Source organism: Orycteropus afer, unplaced genomic scaffold (genome assembly GCF_000298275.1).
Source record: "Orycteropus afer afer isolate SDZICR_OR568_19922 unplaced genomic scaffold, OryAfe1.0 scaffold00264, whole genome shotgun sequence".
Classification (NCBI taxonomy): domain Eukaryota; kingdom Metazoa; phylum Chordata; class Mammalia; order Tubulidentata; family Orycteropodidae; genus Orycteropus; species Orycteropus afer.
Window position 1 is genome coordinate 3,989,859 of NW_006921851.1, and position 18,685 is coordinate 4,008,543.

At 39.6% G+C, this 18,685-nt stretch overlaps 1 protein-coding gene across 1 annotated transcript in view; it reads right to left on the reverse strand.

Annotated features, from left to right (window-relative positions):
- Positions 1-15,144, reverse strand: part of XRCC2 (X-ray repair cross complementing 2) — a 67,408-nt gene extending 52,264 nt beyond the window's left edge. Inside the window, exons 1-2 of the mRNA XM_007950154.1 lie at positions 14,882-15,144; positions 381-435 (exon numbers count right to left, since the gene is read on the reverse strand). Of these exons, the coding sequence (XP_007948345.1) occupies positions 381-435; positions 14,882-15,144 (318 nt within the window). The remainder of the gene's footprint in view (positions 1-380; positions 436-14,881) is intronic.
- Between the last annotated feature and the right edge of the window lie 3,541 nt (positions 15,145-18,685).

An 18,685-nucleotide genomic window follows, 5' to 3' on the forward strand; every position in this document is an offset into this window, starting at 1 on the left:
AAAAAAAAAAAAAAAAAAAAAAAGAAAACAAGTACAATAAAGTATTGTAGGTGCTATAATGGAAGTACACATGGGGTACCATGAGGGCATAAATAGGGATGTTCAATTCTAATTTGTACTTCTGAGAGACACCTTTAATTTTTAATGAGATCTGCCACGCAGTTTTTTAGTTACACACAGAATGTGTATTAATGGTGAAATACCTTCTTGGGAGGGGAAAAATCAACTATACATTTCTAAAACGTTAAGACATTGTGCCATCTTTCCTCTAATAAAAAAAATATAACGCCATCACAACAGAGAAAACTCTGTGACAGGTGTGGAAGAGAGTATAAAGCATATTTTAGAGTCATTCTGCATTTATTAAAATACTAAGTTACGGTAAAACTTCTAGGAATACCCTTTTGTCTATAATCAGCACTATGTTGGATATATCTGATAGATAAAAAGGTGTATGTTAGGGTATAATTATGAAATAACAACAAAAACAATACTTATTTAGCACATTCTATGAGCTAGGTACTGTTCTTAACACTTTAAAAATTATAGCCTATTTATTCTTCAAACTTTTGAGGTAGATACCATTGCTGTTGTTGTTAGTTACTATGGAACTGATTCAGAGTCAGACTCATGGCAACGCCATGTGTGCAAAGAACTGCTCCACAGGGTTTTCAAGGTTGTTATCTTTTGGAAGCATATCTCCAGGCCTTTTTCTGAGGTGCCTCTGGGTGGGTTCAAACTGCCAACTTTTCAGCTAGTAGGTGAGCACTTAACCATCTGTGCCACCCAGGGACTATTATCATCCTCATATTAAGGCTGAAGAAACTAAGACATAGTTTTAATCCATGGTACTTTGTGTTAGTATCAAATTACAAAGTAGAAACCGTTAATGCTACTTTCTTACACTGATTTTCAACTCACTCTTCACACATATTTCATTTTGTCTTTATAGTACCTTTTGAGGCAACTAATGTTGCTAGCCCTATGGGCCAGAAAAGTAAAGTGACTTAGTCAAGATCCTATACTAAGTAGCAAAGCCTGGGCTGCACTTTTAGTCCTGTATTCTTCAAGGATGATATGGGATGTAATGAGGTTCATGGGTATGCCTACACTATGACTGCCATAAAGGCCATTCATCATAGAATATGAGAAAGTTGAATGTATTCAGATGTATTGTGTTGAATATATATCCTGTTAAATTCATCATGCCTTGCTGAAGTTGATGTCTTATACAATGCATGCCACAAATAATAAAATCCTTAGCTTCTTTTATTAAAAATCTTTTCCATGGCCATATTCTTAGAGCTAAGAAGGAATCTCAGGTTCTTCTGTAAAAATAATTCTTTCTCTATCCTTAAATCTAAATTGTGTTTGTGCTAGTTAAGTGTGAGTTTCATCATTTATATGCAATCCAATGAAATGGTCAGGTGTACATCCTTACAAATGTGTTCTAATCTCACATTTTATCATATGAAACTTTATTTCCAAAGACAGAATAACAGGTATTATGGCATCAAAAACAGTCATAGAAGGTAGAGGGCAGCAGACTTTAAAAATGAGAGGTTTGGGAGAAATTTCCTCCATTTTGAGCTCCCAAATCATCTTCAAGGTTATCCTCATGCTGGCAATACCTATTCCTAATTTTGCTAATTCATTAATTCTCATAACCACCCCTATCCCTCCTATTACAGAAGAAAATAGAGCAAAAGATTATAGTTGGACTCTAGAAACAGAACACCTGAATTCAAATCCCAGCTCTGCCACTTGATAGCTGTGTAACTTCATGCAAATTACTTAACCTTCCCTACTCTTCTGCTTCCATACTAACACCAATTCATGTAACTGCTATTTGTAGAAATGTAAAAAGGATATCTTTCACAGTAGCTGGCATTATAAAAGGAACTCAATGAGTGATAGCTATGGTTACTACTTCTATACTTTGTGTATTTTTTCCTTCTACCTGGAATGTCCTTATCCTATTCTTTCAATTACTTCAGGAAAAAATGTCTATGTAAATCCCCTAAGTCTTAGATTGTTGAACTAATGAAAATTCTACACATTTTTCAACTCCACTCTTTCCATGATACTATTACCATGCTTAAGAACACGTTACCAGTCTGTCTCCCCCATCTGAATGTAAACTCTTAAAAGAGATCTATCTTGGCTTGCCACCAATTTCAAAGTGCTTCACACTTAGCAGAAGCTTAGCAGCTGCTTGTTAAACTTATGGTAAACAGAATTAGAAGAATGATGGAAAGTATAAAGAAATTTAAAGTATCAAGAATCTCTTGTGTTTAGACAACCCATGCAAACTTCTATATCAAAAGCCCATGAACAACCAAGCATCCATCAACAGAAGAATGGATAAACTAAATGTGGTATATACACACAACAGAATATTACTCGGCCATAAAGAGAAATAAAGTCCTGGTGCATGCCACATCATGGATGAACCCTGAACACATTGTGCTGAGTAAAATAAGTCAGGCACAAAAGGACATATATTATACAAACCCATGTATATAAAATATCTAGAACTGGGCAAATGCAGAGAGGCCAAAGCTTATTACTATTTGCCAGGCAAATATTTGCCAGGAGAGAAGGGAGTGAGTTATTGTTGAAGGTACTGAGTTTCTATTTGGGGTGATATAAAACTTTTGGTAAAAACAGTGATGACAGTAGCACAACATGGTGAATGAAATGAAGGTATCTGAACTGTACACTTAAAAATGGTTAAAATAGCAAACTTTTTTGTTATATAAATTTACCCCAAGATAAATTATTATTATTATTATTATTTTTTTTAAGGCTACCTAAAAAGGCAAAGATCCTAAACTAAAAATTCCCAAGCCTGACTTAAATCCATGCCTGGATTTCCACCTACAAATTGACTACAATTCTTAAGAGTTTTACTACTGATATGGGAAGGAAATTCATTAAGGAAAAGATGTGCGTGTAACTACTTTCATAAATAAAGTAAAAAAGGAACTAGAATAAGTAAGAAGGCAAGGGAAAGAAGGTTATCATTTAGTTCCCAAAATTAGAGAACAAATTATTTTTTCTCATGTGAAATTAAGCTCTTCTGTTATATCAAAAATTCAATTATCCTTTAGTGCATAGTACAAGGCTCTTTAATAAAGCTTTATCTAAATTATATGGAAAAGACAACTGTTACTCAACAACTATCTTGTTAAATTTCACTGTTTCTAAGTACTATCCCACTTTTATGATGAATAGTTTTTAAAAAAGCAATCATTTTATAAGAAGAAAAGAAAAAATAATTTTTTCAAAAAACAAGAAAAAATTACTATAAATACTAGCATTAATTTCTAACATATTTTGCAAGGACTAAATTTTAAACTTATGAAATTTACAAATTAATCATTTCATTAAATACATATTTAAGATTTCATTAGGGATTTATATCAGATTGTACTTCAAAATTTCATTCAGACAGAAAAATCAGCTATACACAAGCTACCAGAAAGAGACAGGAGATCACAGAATGAAAACTGCAGGAAGCTTTCTGTTGGCGGAACACTTACCCACCACTTCAAGGTGGAGGAAATCCACTAGAGAAATACTTCTGGTCTATTTTTCCATCTTCTCTTCCCCATGGGAGGAAAGATCTTTTTAGCTGGTAATTTTAAGAGTAGGAAATAGACGTTTTGATTAGTCCCATCCTCTCTCCTGACATCTTGCTTGCTGGAAATACTGTGCTCCTACAGGCCCTAAGTTTTACAAAGGCAGGTCAGCTTTAAGGAGATATGTGATCAACTATGAGAGGGCTAGTATAATGAGGACACAGAAGTGAGTGTTACATTTGACAACATATAGGTTGCTGATAACCCAACAACAGCTCTTTCAGTAGAAGGATAGCACTAGAAGCTAGTGGGCTAAAGTGGGCTAAAGAGTGAAAGAGTGAATGGGAGATAAAGAAGTGAAGGCAGTGAATACAAATAACTCTTGTGACAAGGAACACAGAAATAGGGCTGGAGGGGGTGTGACTGGAAGGAAGTTTTGTTGTTTGTTTTGTTATTTAAGCAAAAGATTCTAGAATATGTTGGGAGTTTTGTTGGTAGAAAAGAAGATTAAAGATGCAGAAGATAGAACAAACTGACTAGGAATGGAGAAAACTGGGGATGTGATGTCCTTGAAGAAGTGGAATGTGATGAACAAGTCCATATACAAGTAGAAAAGTTGCCCTTTCTTAGGAGCAAAAATATTTATTTTAACAGGAGGGAATTCAAGAGAAAATCAGTATATATATCATTATCAATACAGATTGGATGAAAAAGCAGGAGCTGTATATTGATATCAGATAAAGCAGACTTCAGAGCAAAGGGACATAACACGATAAAAAGATCAATACACCAGGAATATGTAATGATCCTGAATGCGTACATGCCACGCCAAACAATAGAATCTCAAAATATATGAAGCAAAACTTGATAAAGCTGAAAGGAGAAATAGAAAAATTATAGTGGGAGACTGTACCATCCACATCTCAACAACTGATAGAATCACTTGACAGAAAATCAGTAAGGATATCGAAGATCTGAACAACACAATCAATCAGTTGACATATAGAACACTAAACCATACAACAGCAGAACTTATGTTTTCAAGTACCCATGGAAACTTCATAAACCATATTCTTGGCCACAAATAAACCTCAAACAATTAAAAAAAAAAACAAACTAAAATCATACAGTGTGTTCTCTGACCATAATGCAATCCAACCAGAAATCTGTAACAAAAAAATAAAAGGAAAATCTCCAGACCTGAGGAAATATAAACACACATTTCTAAATAATCCATGGGTCAAGAAGAAAGTCTCTTAAAAACACACACAGAACTGAATGAAAATATAACATACAACATTATGTGGAATATAGCCAAAGCAATGCTAAGAGGGAAATTTATAGTACTAAAAGCTTATATTAAGGAGCTCTGGTAGCATAGTGCCTAAGGCACATGACTGCTAACCGGAAGGCTGGCAGTTCAAATTCACGAGCCACTCCTCCGGAGGACGGTTGGGGCAATCTACTTCCATAGTGATAATGCCTCGGAAACCCAAGGAGGGGTTGCTATGAGTCGGGTCCGACTCAACGGCACATAACAACAACACCATCCCTATGGAAGTATATTGCCCAACCTTCCTTCCGAGGAGTGGCTGGTGGGTTTGAACCACCAGCCTTCTGGTTAACAGTCAAGTGCCTTAGGCAGTACCTACCAGAGTTCCAAAAAACTGGACAAATACTTTCAATTTTCATACTGTTCAAACAAATTAAGCACTGGCTATATAGTATCAAAAGCATTTAAAGGAAAAGAAGATTGCTTAGCAGGTTTTGTTAACTAAAATAAAAAACACAAAAAACAAACTCAATGCCACCCAGTCGGATCTGACTCATAGCAACCCCTTCTTGGGTTTCTGAGACAGTATCACTATGGAAGTAGATTGCCCAATCTTCCTTCCGAGGAGTGGCTGGTGGGTTTGAACCACCAGCCTTCTGGTTAGCAGTCAAATAAATGCCTTAGGCACTATGCCACCAGATAAAATGACACCAGTTGTTTAGATCCCTACTCTATTCCAAAGTAATATATACTTATGAGCTAGGCAATCTTTTTAGGCTGTCCACAAAGATATTGCAGGTATTGGAAATTGTGTTAAATTCTTTAGTACTTGACAATGCTGAGCTCTGAGCTCCTTTTTTTGGGTCCTATGTAGAACTGCACTCTATATTGTTTTCAAGGTTGTAACTTTCAGAAGCAGATTGCCAGAACTTATTTCCAATGCACCTGTGTGTGGGTTTAAACTGCCACCCTTTCCATTGGCAGTTCAGTGCTTAACCATTTGTGCCACTCATTGGGTCATCATGAGTTGGTACAGATTTGAAGGCAACAAACAAAAACAACAAGGCTTGTTCTAACTGCAAAAGTCATGTGAATTGTGAGTTAAGATTATACGTCAACCTGGCTGGGCCATACTTCTCAGTGGTTTGGCAGTCAGGATGTAATCAACATCATCCCCCCCCCCCCCCCCCCCCCCCCCCCCCGCTCAATGAGATCTGATATAATGTAATGAACTGTATAATCAGATCTGCTAAACTAGCCAATCAGTCAAAAAGAAGTTTCCTGAGGTGTGGCCTGCTTCCAATACATACGGATGTTCTCGTAAAGCTCTGGATCTGGATCCTGCATCTGGCTCATCATCATCTCACCTTTGGTCTTTGGACTTGAATCAACAGCCTTGCCTGGTGGCCCTGGACTGTCTTACTGATCTTGGGTTTGTCAGCCTTTGCTGCCAGTAGCATGCTGTATTGCCTGCTGATCTTGGGTTCATGAGGCTCTGCAGCTACATGAGTTAGGAGAAGCTTCCAGCCTGACATTTGGCACGTGGTCTTTGGAGCCTATATAACCACATGAGCCATTTCCTTGAGGTAAATTTCTCTCTCTCTCTCTCTCTCTATGTATATAAAAGTTTCACTGGTTTCGTTTCTCTAAAGGACCTAGCCTAACACATGAATTAACCTGGGTTTCAAATTATCATTTAAATAAGGAAAGTTTTAACTATAGCAGCTCTCATCCCAAGCTGTCGCTCCAGTCTAAGCAAAACAAATAAAAGTATCTACAAACTTCAACCTCTAAGCCAAAGCCAAAAGTTTAAAAATACAATTTTACTGGAACACAGCTATGCTCATTTGTTTACCTATCTATGGTTGCTTTCATGCTAGAATAGCAGAGCTGAGCAGTTGTTAGAGACTGCATGTCCTACAATGCCTACATATTTACTACTTGGCCCATCACAGAAAAAGTTTGCAGTGCTGCTTCTGATTAGCTCAACTTCTAAAAGATTATTTCATTAGAAGTAGGGTTTACCTCTTTTGATTCACATGGCATTTGACTGCTAACCAGAACGTTGGCAGTTCAAACCCACCAGCCACTTCTTGGAAGGAAGACTAGGCAATCTACTTCCGTAGAGACAGTGCTTTGGAAACCCAAGGAGGGGTCGCTATGAGTTGGAGGTGATTCAATGGCACATAACCACAACAACACATAGGGTTGCTATGAGCTGGAATTGACTCAGTGGCAGTGGGTTTGGTTTAGGTTTGGTTCTGCAGTCTGAAATTGATCCAACATGCAATCAAGATGCATTGATAATTAATTAATGATGGGAATGCGAAGGCTGGAAACAAAGAAAAGATCAGCAGTTGAAAATATGGTCTTGATGTAGAAATGATGGCAGAGATCACAGGACAAAATTCTGCAAGACCAACAACTTATTCATTGTAAATACCTTTTTACAACAAATAAATAGCACCTATACCCATGGACTACACCAGATGAAATACACAGAAATCAAACCAACTGTGAAAAGAGATGATGGAAAAGCTCAATGTCATTAGTCAGAATAAGGCCAGGAGCTGACTGTGGAACAGACCATCAATTACTCATATGCGAATTCAAGTTGAAACTGAATAAAATTAAAACAAGTCTACAAGAGCTAAAGTGCAACCTTGAGTATATCTCACCTGAATTTAGATAGCATCTCAAGAATAGATTTGATGCATTGAACACTAATGACTGCAGACCAGACAATTGTGGGATGACATCAAGGATATCACACATGAAGGAAGCAAAAGGCCATTAAAAAGACAGGAAAGAAAGAAAAGACCAAAGTGGATTCAGAAGAAAGTCTGAAATTTGCTCTTGAATATAGAGCAGCTGAAGCAAATGGAAGAAATAATGAAGTAAAAGAGCTGAACAGAAGAATGGCTCAAGAAGACAAAGTAAGGTATCATTATGAGATGTACAAAGAACCTGGAATTAAAAAACTAAAAGGACAGAACATACTTTGCATTTCTCAAACTGGAAGAACTGAAGAAAAAATTCAAGCTTTGAGTTGCAATACTGAAGGATGATGCTGTGGGCAAAAAATTGAATGATGCTCGAAGCATCAAAAGAAGATGGAATACACAGAATTGGAAGATGTTTAATCACTTCAGGAGGTACTATATAATCAAGAACCAATGGTATCGAAGACTTCTTAAGTCTAAGCTGCACTTATGACACTGCTGAAAAACAAGGTTCCAGGAACTGACGAAATGTCAGTGGAGATATTTCAACAAATAGATGTAACACTGGAAGGGTTCACTCATTTATGCCTAAGAAATGTGGAAGACAGCTACTTGGCCAACCTACTGGAAAAGATCTGTATTTGATCCCATTCCAAAGAAAGGTGATCCAACAGAATGCAGAACTTATTCAACAATATAATCAATATTATTTGCAAGTAAAATTTTGCTGAAGATAACTAAAAAATGGTTGCAGCAGTATATCAACAGGGTTCAAGCTAGATTCAGAAGAGGACATATAAGGAGGGATATATCACTGCTGATGTCAGATGGATCTTGGCTAAAAGCAGAGAATACAAGAAAGATGTTTACCTGTGGAAAGGCATTTAATTGTGTATAGTAACAAATTATGGATAACAGTAAAAAGAATGGGAATTCCTGAACACTTAATTGTGCTCATGTGGAACCTGTTAGACCAACAGGCAGTCACTAGAACAGAACAAGGAGATGCTCTGTGGTTTAAAATCAGGAAAGGTGTGTAGTTAGTGTCGTATCCTTTCATTGTACTTATTCACCTGTATGCTGAGCAAATAATCTAAAAAGATGCACTATATGAAGAAGAACATGACATTAGGATCAGAGGAAGAGTCATTAACAACCTGCAGAATGCAATCACACAATCCTACTGAAAGCAAACAAAACTTAAGTCCTTCTAGATAAAGATCCAAGTCTATAGTCTTCAGTATGGATTACACTTCAATGTAAAGAAAACAAAAATCCTGTAACTGGGCCAATAAGTACATCATGATAAATGGAGAAAAGATCGAAGTTGTCGAAGATTTCATTTTACTTGATGAACACAATCAACATCCATGGAAGCAGTAGTCAAGTAATCAAATGACATATTGCACTGGACAAATCTTCTGCAAAAAACTTCTTTAAAGGACTAAATGGTTAAAGTGCTCTTAACCCAAGCTACAGTGTTTTCAATTGTCTCATATGTGTACAAAAGCTGGAAAATGAATAAGGAAGACTGAAGAAGAATTGATGCCTTCAAATGATGGTGTTGGCAAAGAACATTAAATATACCATGTACTGCCAGAAGAACGAACAAATCTATCTTGGAAGAAGTACAGCCAGAATGCTAAGAAGTAAGGATGGTGAGACTTCATCTGACATACTTCACAGGTTATCAGGAGGGACCAGTCCCTGGAGAAGCATATCCTGTTTGGTAACCGGGTCAGCAAAAAAGAGGAAGACTCTCAACAAGATGGATTGATACAATAGCTGCAACAATAGGCTGAAACACAGGAACGAATTCTGAAGACATTGCAGGACCAGGCAGTGTTTCACTCTGTTGTACACAGGATTGCTGTGAATTGGGCCAACTTGACAGCACTTAAACAATAACAACATAGCTTTTCAAAATCATACGTCTATCGATTCCAATTGTATGACATTCTAGAAAAGGCAAAACGAGAGACAGTAAAAAAATCAGTGAATGCCAGGGGGCTCAAAGGGAGAGAGAGAGGGATAAGTGCAGCACCAGGCTTTTCTAGGACAGTGAAACTATTCTGTACAATGCTATAGTAGTTGACACATGCCATTTATGTGTTTGTCAAAAGTTATAGAACCACACAATATAAAGAGTGATCTCTAATTAAAACTATGTTGTTGTTAGCTGCTCTTGAGTTGGCCCCCAACTCCTGGCAACCCCATACACACTGGAATAAAACACTGCCCACTCCTGCTCCATCACCATGATCAGTTGTACACAGGTCTGTTATGATCCATAGGGTTTTCACCAGGTGATTTCTGGAAGTAGATCACCAGGACTTTCTTCCTAGACCATCTTAGTCTGGAGGTTCTGCTGAATCCTGTTCAGCATCATAGCAAAATACCAATGACAGGCAGGTGGTGGCCGAGTATGAGATGCATTGGTCAGGAATAAACCAATGAAAGGCAATCCAATGAAATCAAGGTAGCTCCCACTACTGGCTAAGGCACTTGACTGCTAACCAGAAGGCTGGAGGTTCAAACCTACCAGCCACTCCTCAAAAGGAAGGCTGGGCAATCTACTTCCATAGTGATATTGCCTTGGAAACCCAAGAAGGGGTCACTATGAGTCGGGTCCGATTTGACAGCACATAACAACAACCACCACCACCCACATGGAAGGTAAGAATTCTACCAATGAAGAGCAAAATTCTTAATTGTAAACTATGGACTTTAGTTTATAATATTGTATCAATACTGGCTCACCAACTGCAACGAATGTACATGAATGTAAAATATTAGTAACAGATGAAATTGTGTATGGGGCGGGGTATATGGGAACTCTGTACTCTGGTCACAATTTCTCTGTAAACCTAAAACTGCTCTGAAAAATAAAGTCTATTAAACACATACATACATCTTTATAATTAGACTAAGCATCTGTCAAGGGCAGGGGAGGATCCATATTATATTCACTTTAATAGTCAAGAGACTAATAAAAATAACTAACATTGAATGCTTTTAAGCAGTAAAGCAGTGTGGTCAGTACTTCACAAGCATCTCAAATTATGAACCTGAAGTTTAGAGAGGTTCCTTAAGATTTTGCCCCAATCTTCTTTCTCCTTCTAAATCTCTTCCTAGGTCAACAATTAAGACTTCAATTACCCCTTCCTGTTGATCCACTCATTTCTAATATCTAACTGCTCACTTGACATCTCCTGTTGTATTATTGTCTAAAAGACACTTTAAACTTAATATATTCCAAATCAACCCTCTCTAAAAAACTCACCTGGTCCTATTTCAGTATTCCATAACTTGATGACACTATCATACAACACAGAAATCATGGTATTATCTCAGCTACCACTCCTATGCACAATCTATTGGTAAATCTTATCTAAGTATTTTTAAAATCTATACATTTCTTCTATTACTGCCATCTTAGTCCAAGATACCCTATCTTTTCACCTAGATAAAAGCAAAAACCTCTACCTCCATTCTGACCTCTCTCAAATTTACTTAAATACATCAAAGTTAGAGATCTTTTAAAAATGTAGATCTGATCATGCTTAAAATCTTTCTATGTCTTCACCTTTCACTAAAGATGTTATTGTTAGGTGTTGTCGAGTCAGCTCCAACTCATACCAACCCTATGTATAACAGAATGAAACACTGCCTGATTGTGTGCCATCCTGACAATCCTTGCTGAGTCCATCAGGTGTCCATTAGACACCCGAGTCCATCGCTGCAGCCACTGTGTTGTTGAGGATCTTTCCCTTTCTTACTGACCCTCCACTTCATCAAGCATGATATCCTTCTCCAGGGAATGGTACATTCTAACATGACCAAAGTTGGTGAGACAAAGTCTGGCCATTCTCAGTTCCAAAGAGCATTCTGGCTGCACTTTGCCCAGGACAGATTTGTTCATTGCTTTGGCAGTCCACGGTACTTTCAGTATTCTTCTCCAACACTACAATTCAAAAGCATCAACTTTTCTTTGGTCTTTCTTATTCCTTGTCCAGCTTTCACAGGGCTACTGAAAATACCAAAGCATGGGTTAGGCACACCTTAGTCTTCAAAGAGATAAGTTTTTTCTTCAGCATTTTAAAGAGGTCTTTTGCAGCAGACTGCCCAGAGCAATATGATATCTGATTTACTAACTGCTGTTTCCATTGGTGTTGATTGTGGAACCAAGTAATACAAAATCTTTGACATCATCAATCTTTTCTCTATTTATCGTGATGCTGCTTATTGGTCCAGATATGAGGATTATTTTTATGTTGAGGTATAAGCCATACTGCAGACTGCAGTCTTTAATCTTCATCAGTAAGTGCTTCAAGTCATCTTCATTTTCAGCAAACAAGGTTCTGTTGTCTGTATATTGCAGGTTGTTTATGAGTCTTCCTCCAACATGGTGCAGCATTTACCAAAGATAAAATTCCTTAATGTAAGGTCCTGTAAGATTTGAACAAGTCCCTGGGAGGCACAAATGGTTTGCACTTGACTACTAAGTTGGCAGTTCAAATCTACTGTGGAAGAAAGGCCTGGTGATCTGGTTCAAAAAAACCCTATGAAGTAGATCTACTCTACAACACATGGGGTTAGCATGAGTCAGAACTGACTCAATGGCAACAAGTTTGGTTTTGGTTAAGATTTGAACCCAACCTACCTCTCTAGCCTCATTTCACACCAGCTTGCCCCACCCCTGTCCACTCCAGTAATATTCACTCCCTCAAACCACCAGTCTTATTAAATCCTTATAAAATGTTCTACCTGGAATCTTCTGTTCCACTGGTGCAACTTACTGCTTGTTCTTTCAGATCTCAGCTCAAATGTCAGTTTTGAGGGAAACTTCCCCTGATAAAGTCAATACCCTCCATTGTAACATGACACTTTTACTATAGTTGAAATTTTACACTTATCTCCATGATTTTTGTGTTTGTCTCATCCACGGAACTACTTTTCCCACTATTGTACCCACAGCACATTGCACACTGGCAGATACAAAGTAAGTGCTCGATCTGTATTTAATGAATGAAATATAAGAGGATAAGTGCATTTCTCAAGGTCATATGGCTAAAAAAAATAGAAAAGCTGTAATCTGAAAGTATAATTTTTGGAGCCTGTGCTCCCACCACAAACCAGTACTGTTGCTTAAACATCTAGCAGTAGGTCCAGTAAAATAATAAGGGCTCAATGTTGTTGGCAGTTGCTGTCAAGTTGGCTCCAACTCATGGAAACTCCGTGTACAAGAGAACAAAATGTTGCCTGGTCCTGCGCCATCTTCACAGTGATTGGTATGCTCTAGTCCACTGTTGTAGCCACTGTGTATTCTGTGTGCCTTCTCACCAAGGGACTTAACTTCCAGCACTATATTGGACAATATTCTGTGGTGAGATAAGGGTTTCACTGACTAAATTTTGGAAGTTGATCACTAGACTCTTCTTCCTAGTCTGTCTTATTAACTAATGAACTAACACATACTGAGTGCTTTTATGTCAGACACTGTGATAGGTACTTCACAGCACCTTAATTCAATGCTCACAATAATTTTCCTAGTCTGTCTTAGTCTGGAAGCTCCACTGACACCTGTCCACCATGAGGGATCCTGCTGGTAGTGAAATACTTGAGCATCACTGAAACATGCAAGCCATCACAGTAAAGCAAACTATTAGATAGCTGATGGAAGTTCTCAAAAAAAAAAAAAAAAAAACTGTTAAAATGAGTAAGTATATGATCAACCCACCAGGCATAACAATGCTTCCCTGGAGACAAAGTATGCAGAGTTCAATCTAAAATGCCAGAAACACATTAGGAACTCAGCTGCCTCTCCTCTCAGTGCCCTTCCACCTGTATAAAAGATGCTTCATGATCCACCCCTGCCTATTCCTCAAGGCTTACTTCCCAACTCTGTTCTCTCAATCCCTTTCTTCCAACTATACATTACATTTACTTGTGATTCCATTAAGTAAGCCCTGCTATCTGCTTAATTCAGAACCAATGTACTTGCTACTCTGCTTTGAATGCCATTCCTTTCTTGCCAAACCAACTTCAAAAAGTCCTGAAAACTTTAGTGATTTTCCCCTCCAACTAGCCATCCATGATGCTGGTCCCTCTACTGAGAAGCATACTTCCACTACCAAACCAAAACCAAAAAGGAGCTCTGGTAGCAGTGGTAGCACAGTGCCTAAGGCATCTGACTGCTAACGAGGATAGTGGTTCAAACTCATCAGCCACTCTGGGGAAGCAATGCTTTAATTCCGTAAAGATTTATTGACTTCGAAACATAATGAGGGTCACTATGAGTGGAAATCATGGCAGTTAGTCATTTACCCCTCCAATTAGCCATCCTAAGGCACTTGATTGCTAACCAGAAGGCTGGCGGTTCAAACCCACCAGCCACTCCTCGGAAGGAAGATGGGGCAATCTACTTCCGTGGTGATACAGAAACCCAAGGAGGGGTCGCTATGAGTCGGGTCCCACTCGACGGCAAACAACATCATTAGCCATCCATGATGCTGATCCCTCTACTGTGTAGCATGCTTTCACTACACATATTTTAATTGCTAAGTCAGACTCCCTTACTAATTATTTAATGACAGAAATTGTATCTTTTGTTTCTTATTCCTACCACCAGTGATTGACCAATACTATGGGCTAAATTCTTGTTGGTTCAATTCCTGAATAAATTCTTGCTGGACATCAAAGGGCTTGTGGCTCTGGAGATATTTGAGCCGGAAATGCAAATCTGGGATAGTAAGGCCTTGTTGCCAATAAGCAGAGACGTGTAGACTAATGGGAGAAGATGAGGCAATCTACTCAAATATCACCTGTTCTAAAACAGCTTCTATAAATGCTCCAGCTGAGGGAGACCCTTTTCTTTTCCTACCTTCTCTTGTATATCCCACCATCTTCACCGCACCGTAATCCTCGCCAGTAGAGATCTCGTTATTTTACAGCAATCTGTGCACAGTCAGTCCTCGAAATAATGCTGAATCTAACAGGAATGACCTCTTCCTAGTCCTCTCGGAGCGTGAGCGGGAGGTCCTGGTACAGGGGCGACCCCAGAAGGAAGTGAAGGACGGAAGAAAGCGTCATTGCTGAGGATGCTGCGCTGTCCTGGAACCTGCCAGGGAACACCCGGCAGCCCCGACCCAGGAGCCTTAGGGCCTGATTCCGGGCAAACTCGGACAGAGCCGCAGTCGGCCCCGGCCTCTCCAGTCTGCCACCAGACTTTGTGTTTGTCTCCCTCACTCCACATCCCAGTCAGCAAGTGTTTCTGCCCCATTTTCCCCAGCGGCTCTCACCTCCGTTCCAGACTCAGCCCTGCGAAAATCACTACACATCGCCTCGAAAGCTCAACTTCCCCGCCACCACTGCCATTTATCGATTTCGACTTGCCCGCAGCCAGTAAGATCGGCCGGGCAGCGAGCATGCGCAATACCCGCCTCGGCGTGGTGCGCTCCGGGTAACGAGCGTGCGCGAGACACTCATCCTCGGGTCCCGGCGCTCCGCATTGAGCTTGCGCACGGCACCCACGCTCGGCCTGGGAGCTCTGAAGAGTAAGCATGCGCACGACACCCGTCGTCGGTCAGGGGCGCTCCAGAAAGAGCGTGCGCACGACACACCCTCAGGCCCCGGGCACTAGATACAGAGAGCTTACGCCCGACACCCACACTTGGGGCCAAGACGGAGAGCGAGCGCTATAGGGTACGTGGGCAGTCGCCCACCTGGGTAGGGTCTGGGTGGAGAAGCTATTCCTACCGAGTCAAGCTGACGTTGGTACCACTATCTCGCTCTCTTCTGTCTCCGGAAAACTAGAGGCATCTACTGCTTTTATTTTCTTTTCTGTCATAAACTTCAATTGGTTTTTATGTAATAAAACTAAAAGCCTGTCTTTTTTCTTTTACTCTCAAAAATGCAGACATGTTTGGAATGAAGAAATAGTGATGGTTGCACAGCAGTGTAAATAAAATTAGTGTACACTTCAAAACGGTTAATTTGGCAAATTTTATGTTATATATATTTTAACACAATTTTTAAAAAGAAAAAATATTTTACCACAGTATTTTTGTCCATTTATGGTCAAAAGCTCTGGAAGGGCTGTGCCTATGATTAATACTTAATTCTTTAAAAAAAGAGAAAAACCATACTAAATTGTTTTGTTGTTGTGTGCCATCCAGTCGGACCGACTCATAGTGACCCCTCCTTGGGTTTCCGAGGCAGTATCACTACAGAAGTAGATTGCCCCATCTTCCTTCCAAGGAGTAGCTGGTGGGTTTGAACCACTAGCCTTCTGATTAGCAGTCAAGTGCCTTAGCCACTATGCTACCAGAGCAATTGTTTAAATACTTAAAAATATACTGAGCCAGTACATTGGGCAATCTACTTCCCTAGTGATGCTGTTGTTGTTATGTGCCGTCCAGTCCGAACGATTCATAGCGACCTCTCTTTGGGTTTCCAAGGTGGTATCACTACGGAAGTAGATTGCCCAACCGTCCTTCCAAGGAGTGGCTGGTGGGTTTGAACTGCCAGTGTTCTGGTTAGCAGTCAAGTGCTTTAGGCACTGCTCTACCAGAGCTCCTACAAGATTATTAATATATGACCAAGGATTGGAATATGTCCTGAATATTCACAGCTGTAGCACCATATACAAAAGACAACTCTTGCTGAGTATCAAAATGGACGGGTTCAAATGTTAACCTCTAAAGAAGATGTTACTGGAGGTAAACACCTAAGCCAGGACTAGCCCAACATGTTCCTCCTATGAATGTGTGGATCTAAATCCTTGAGAGGCAAAAAGTGCCCGTCTCTCTTCCAGTCTTCTCTCATACGAGATGAACAAAAGCAGAGGGGACTTGCAGCTAACAAATCTTCACAACTTTCTTGAGTACTGCAGCAATTCAAACGGTTTGGTTTATTGTATGGTGGGAACTACCCAAGGCTCAAACCCTACAGAGGGCAAAGTTCAGTTTCCATTTCTTTTTTTTCTTTTTCTTTTTTTTCAGTTTCCATTTCTTTCTGGGAAACATCTCCATCCCCAACAGTGCAGAAACTAAAGGACAAACCTCTCATGGAGTTGGAGTACAGCTTGTAACCATTTCTAAGTGCGGTGGCAAGGACAATCACAACCATTTCCCTGTGGCATGCCCTGGGAAACCCAAGGAAGGGTCGCTATGAGTCGGATCGGACTGGATCGCAGTGAGTTTGGGTTTTTTTGGTTCTTTACTTGTAGAAGAATCCTATACTCTCAGCTTTCAAGTATCCAATCATTAAAAAACAAGTGTTGTTTTTAGTACTTACCATGTGGCAGACATTATGCTAACAGAATAAGAGACTGCCTGAATAAAATTTACAACCTATTTAGCCATTTATTGAAATGTGCACTTTTTTCTTTCTTCTCATTAAAATTTTTATTGTGATTTGCAGAGCAAATCATTTACAGTTTACAAAGCAAATTCATTTTCTGTACAGCAGTTCATACACATTTTGTTTTATGACATTGACTGCAATTCCCCACAATGTTAACAGCTCTCTTCCCACTTCCTCCTTGTAGTTACCTCTTTCATGTGTCCTTCCCTCTCATGCACTCCTGCCTTCCCCCAGCAGGCTATCTCTTTGTGTAAACACTGCCCTTCTCTTCTCCCATGATTGATCACTCCAAGGAGTGTATCTACCTGATGTAAATGTTCATCCCAAATGCCTTGTTATTGTTTGGCTGGAAGGCACAGGAGTGAGCTCAGTTCCAGACCTGATGGGTAACTAGGGGCTGTAGTCTCAAGAGTCTCACAAGGCTCTGTCAAAGCAGCAAACCGTTTTTTTTTTTTTTTCCTATGATTATGAGTTTTGTTCCACATTGTTATCCCACTCTGTCCAGGATCTCCTGCACTGATTCCCCTCCAACTGGTTGACAGTGGTAGCCGGGCACCATCTAGCCTTTCTGATCTTACGGTCATATAGACTGAGGTTGGCATGGTCCACTAGTCCCTTAGATGAATTGTTTCCATGCATTTTTGGTTCTCTTCTTTCTTCTTTCCTCTAGATGAAGAGAGACACATTGTTGCATCTAGATTGCCACTGCAACCTTTTAAGATTCTAGTTGCTACTCAGCAAAGTAGGAGGTAGAACAATGTTTTTGTGTAGGATGTTATGCCAATTGAGCTTGATGTCCCCTGCAACCATGGTCCTGAGCCCACATGTCCCAACTCCTTGCTCCCTCAGATAGCTGGCTGTGGCCAAGAAGCTACTGCAACTTTGTCCCTTGTCAGCTCTACTAACCACCCCCCACCCCCGCCCCTGGAAATTCTTACAGCACATACAAATACTTTTGTAGAAACATCGTCTGCCAACCCTAAAAGTGGTCATGGGCACACTTTCCTGTCTAGCCATATCCGATCACGTAGCATGTCTACCCATCTATCCCCCCCCCCCATAGATCAATGCTTGCCATCATTGACAATGCAGTATTGTACACACAAAACCATCCATCCTTGTTGTCTGTACTTCCCATATACCACTCTATGTCTTCCTCTTCCTCAATGCCACTGTGTTGATCACTCACTTTTGGTACATTGCCCTTCACTTCATACAAATCAATACTGTACGTATCTAGCAGCGTTCCCTCCTAAACCCTCCCATTACTGGTAATCAACAAAGAAAATTTCCTTCCATATAAACCTTTCCTTGACTTTTTACTATAGTAAGATAGTACAATATTTATCCTTCTGTGATTGACTTATTTCACTCAGCATAATGTCCTCCAAGTTCATCGCCATTATGCAGTGTTTCACAGATTACGTTATACTTTAGTGTTAGGTAGTATTCCATTGTGTGTATGTACCACAGTTTGGTTGTACATTCTTCTGTTGATGAGCACTTAGATTGTTTCCATCTCTTAGCTATTGTAAATAGTGCTGCAATGAACATGGATATGTATATATCTGTCCTTGTCCTGGCTCTCACTTCTTTAGGATATATACCTAGTAATGGGGTTGCTGGATCAAATGATATTTCTATTTCCAACTTTTTAAGGAATCACCATACTGATTTCTACACTGCTTATATCTTTTTACAATCCCACCAGCAGTGTATGGCAGTCACAATCTCTCTGC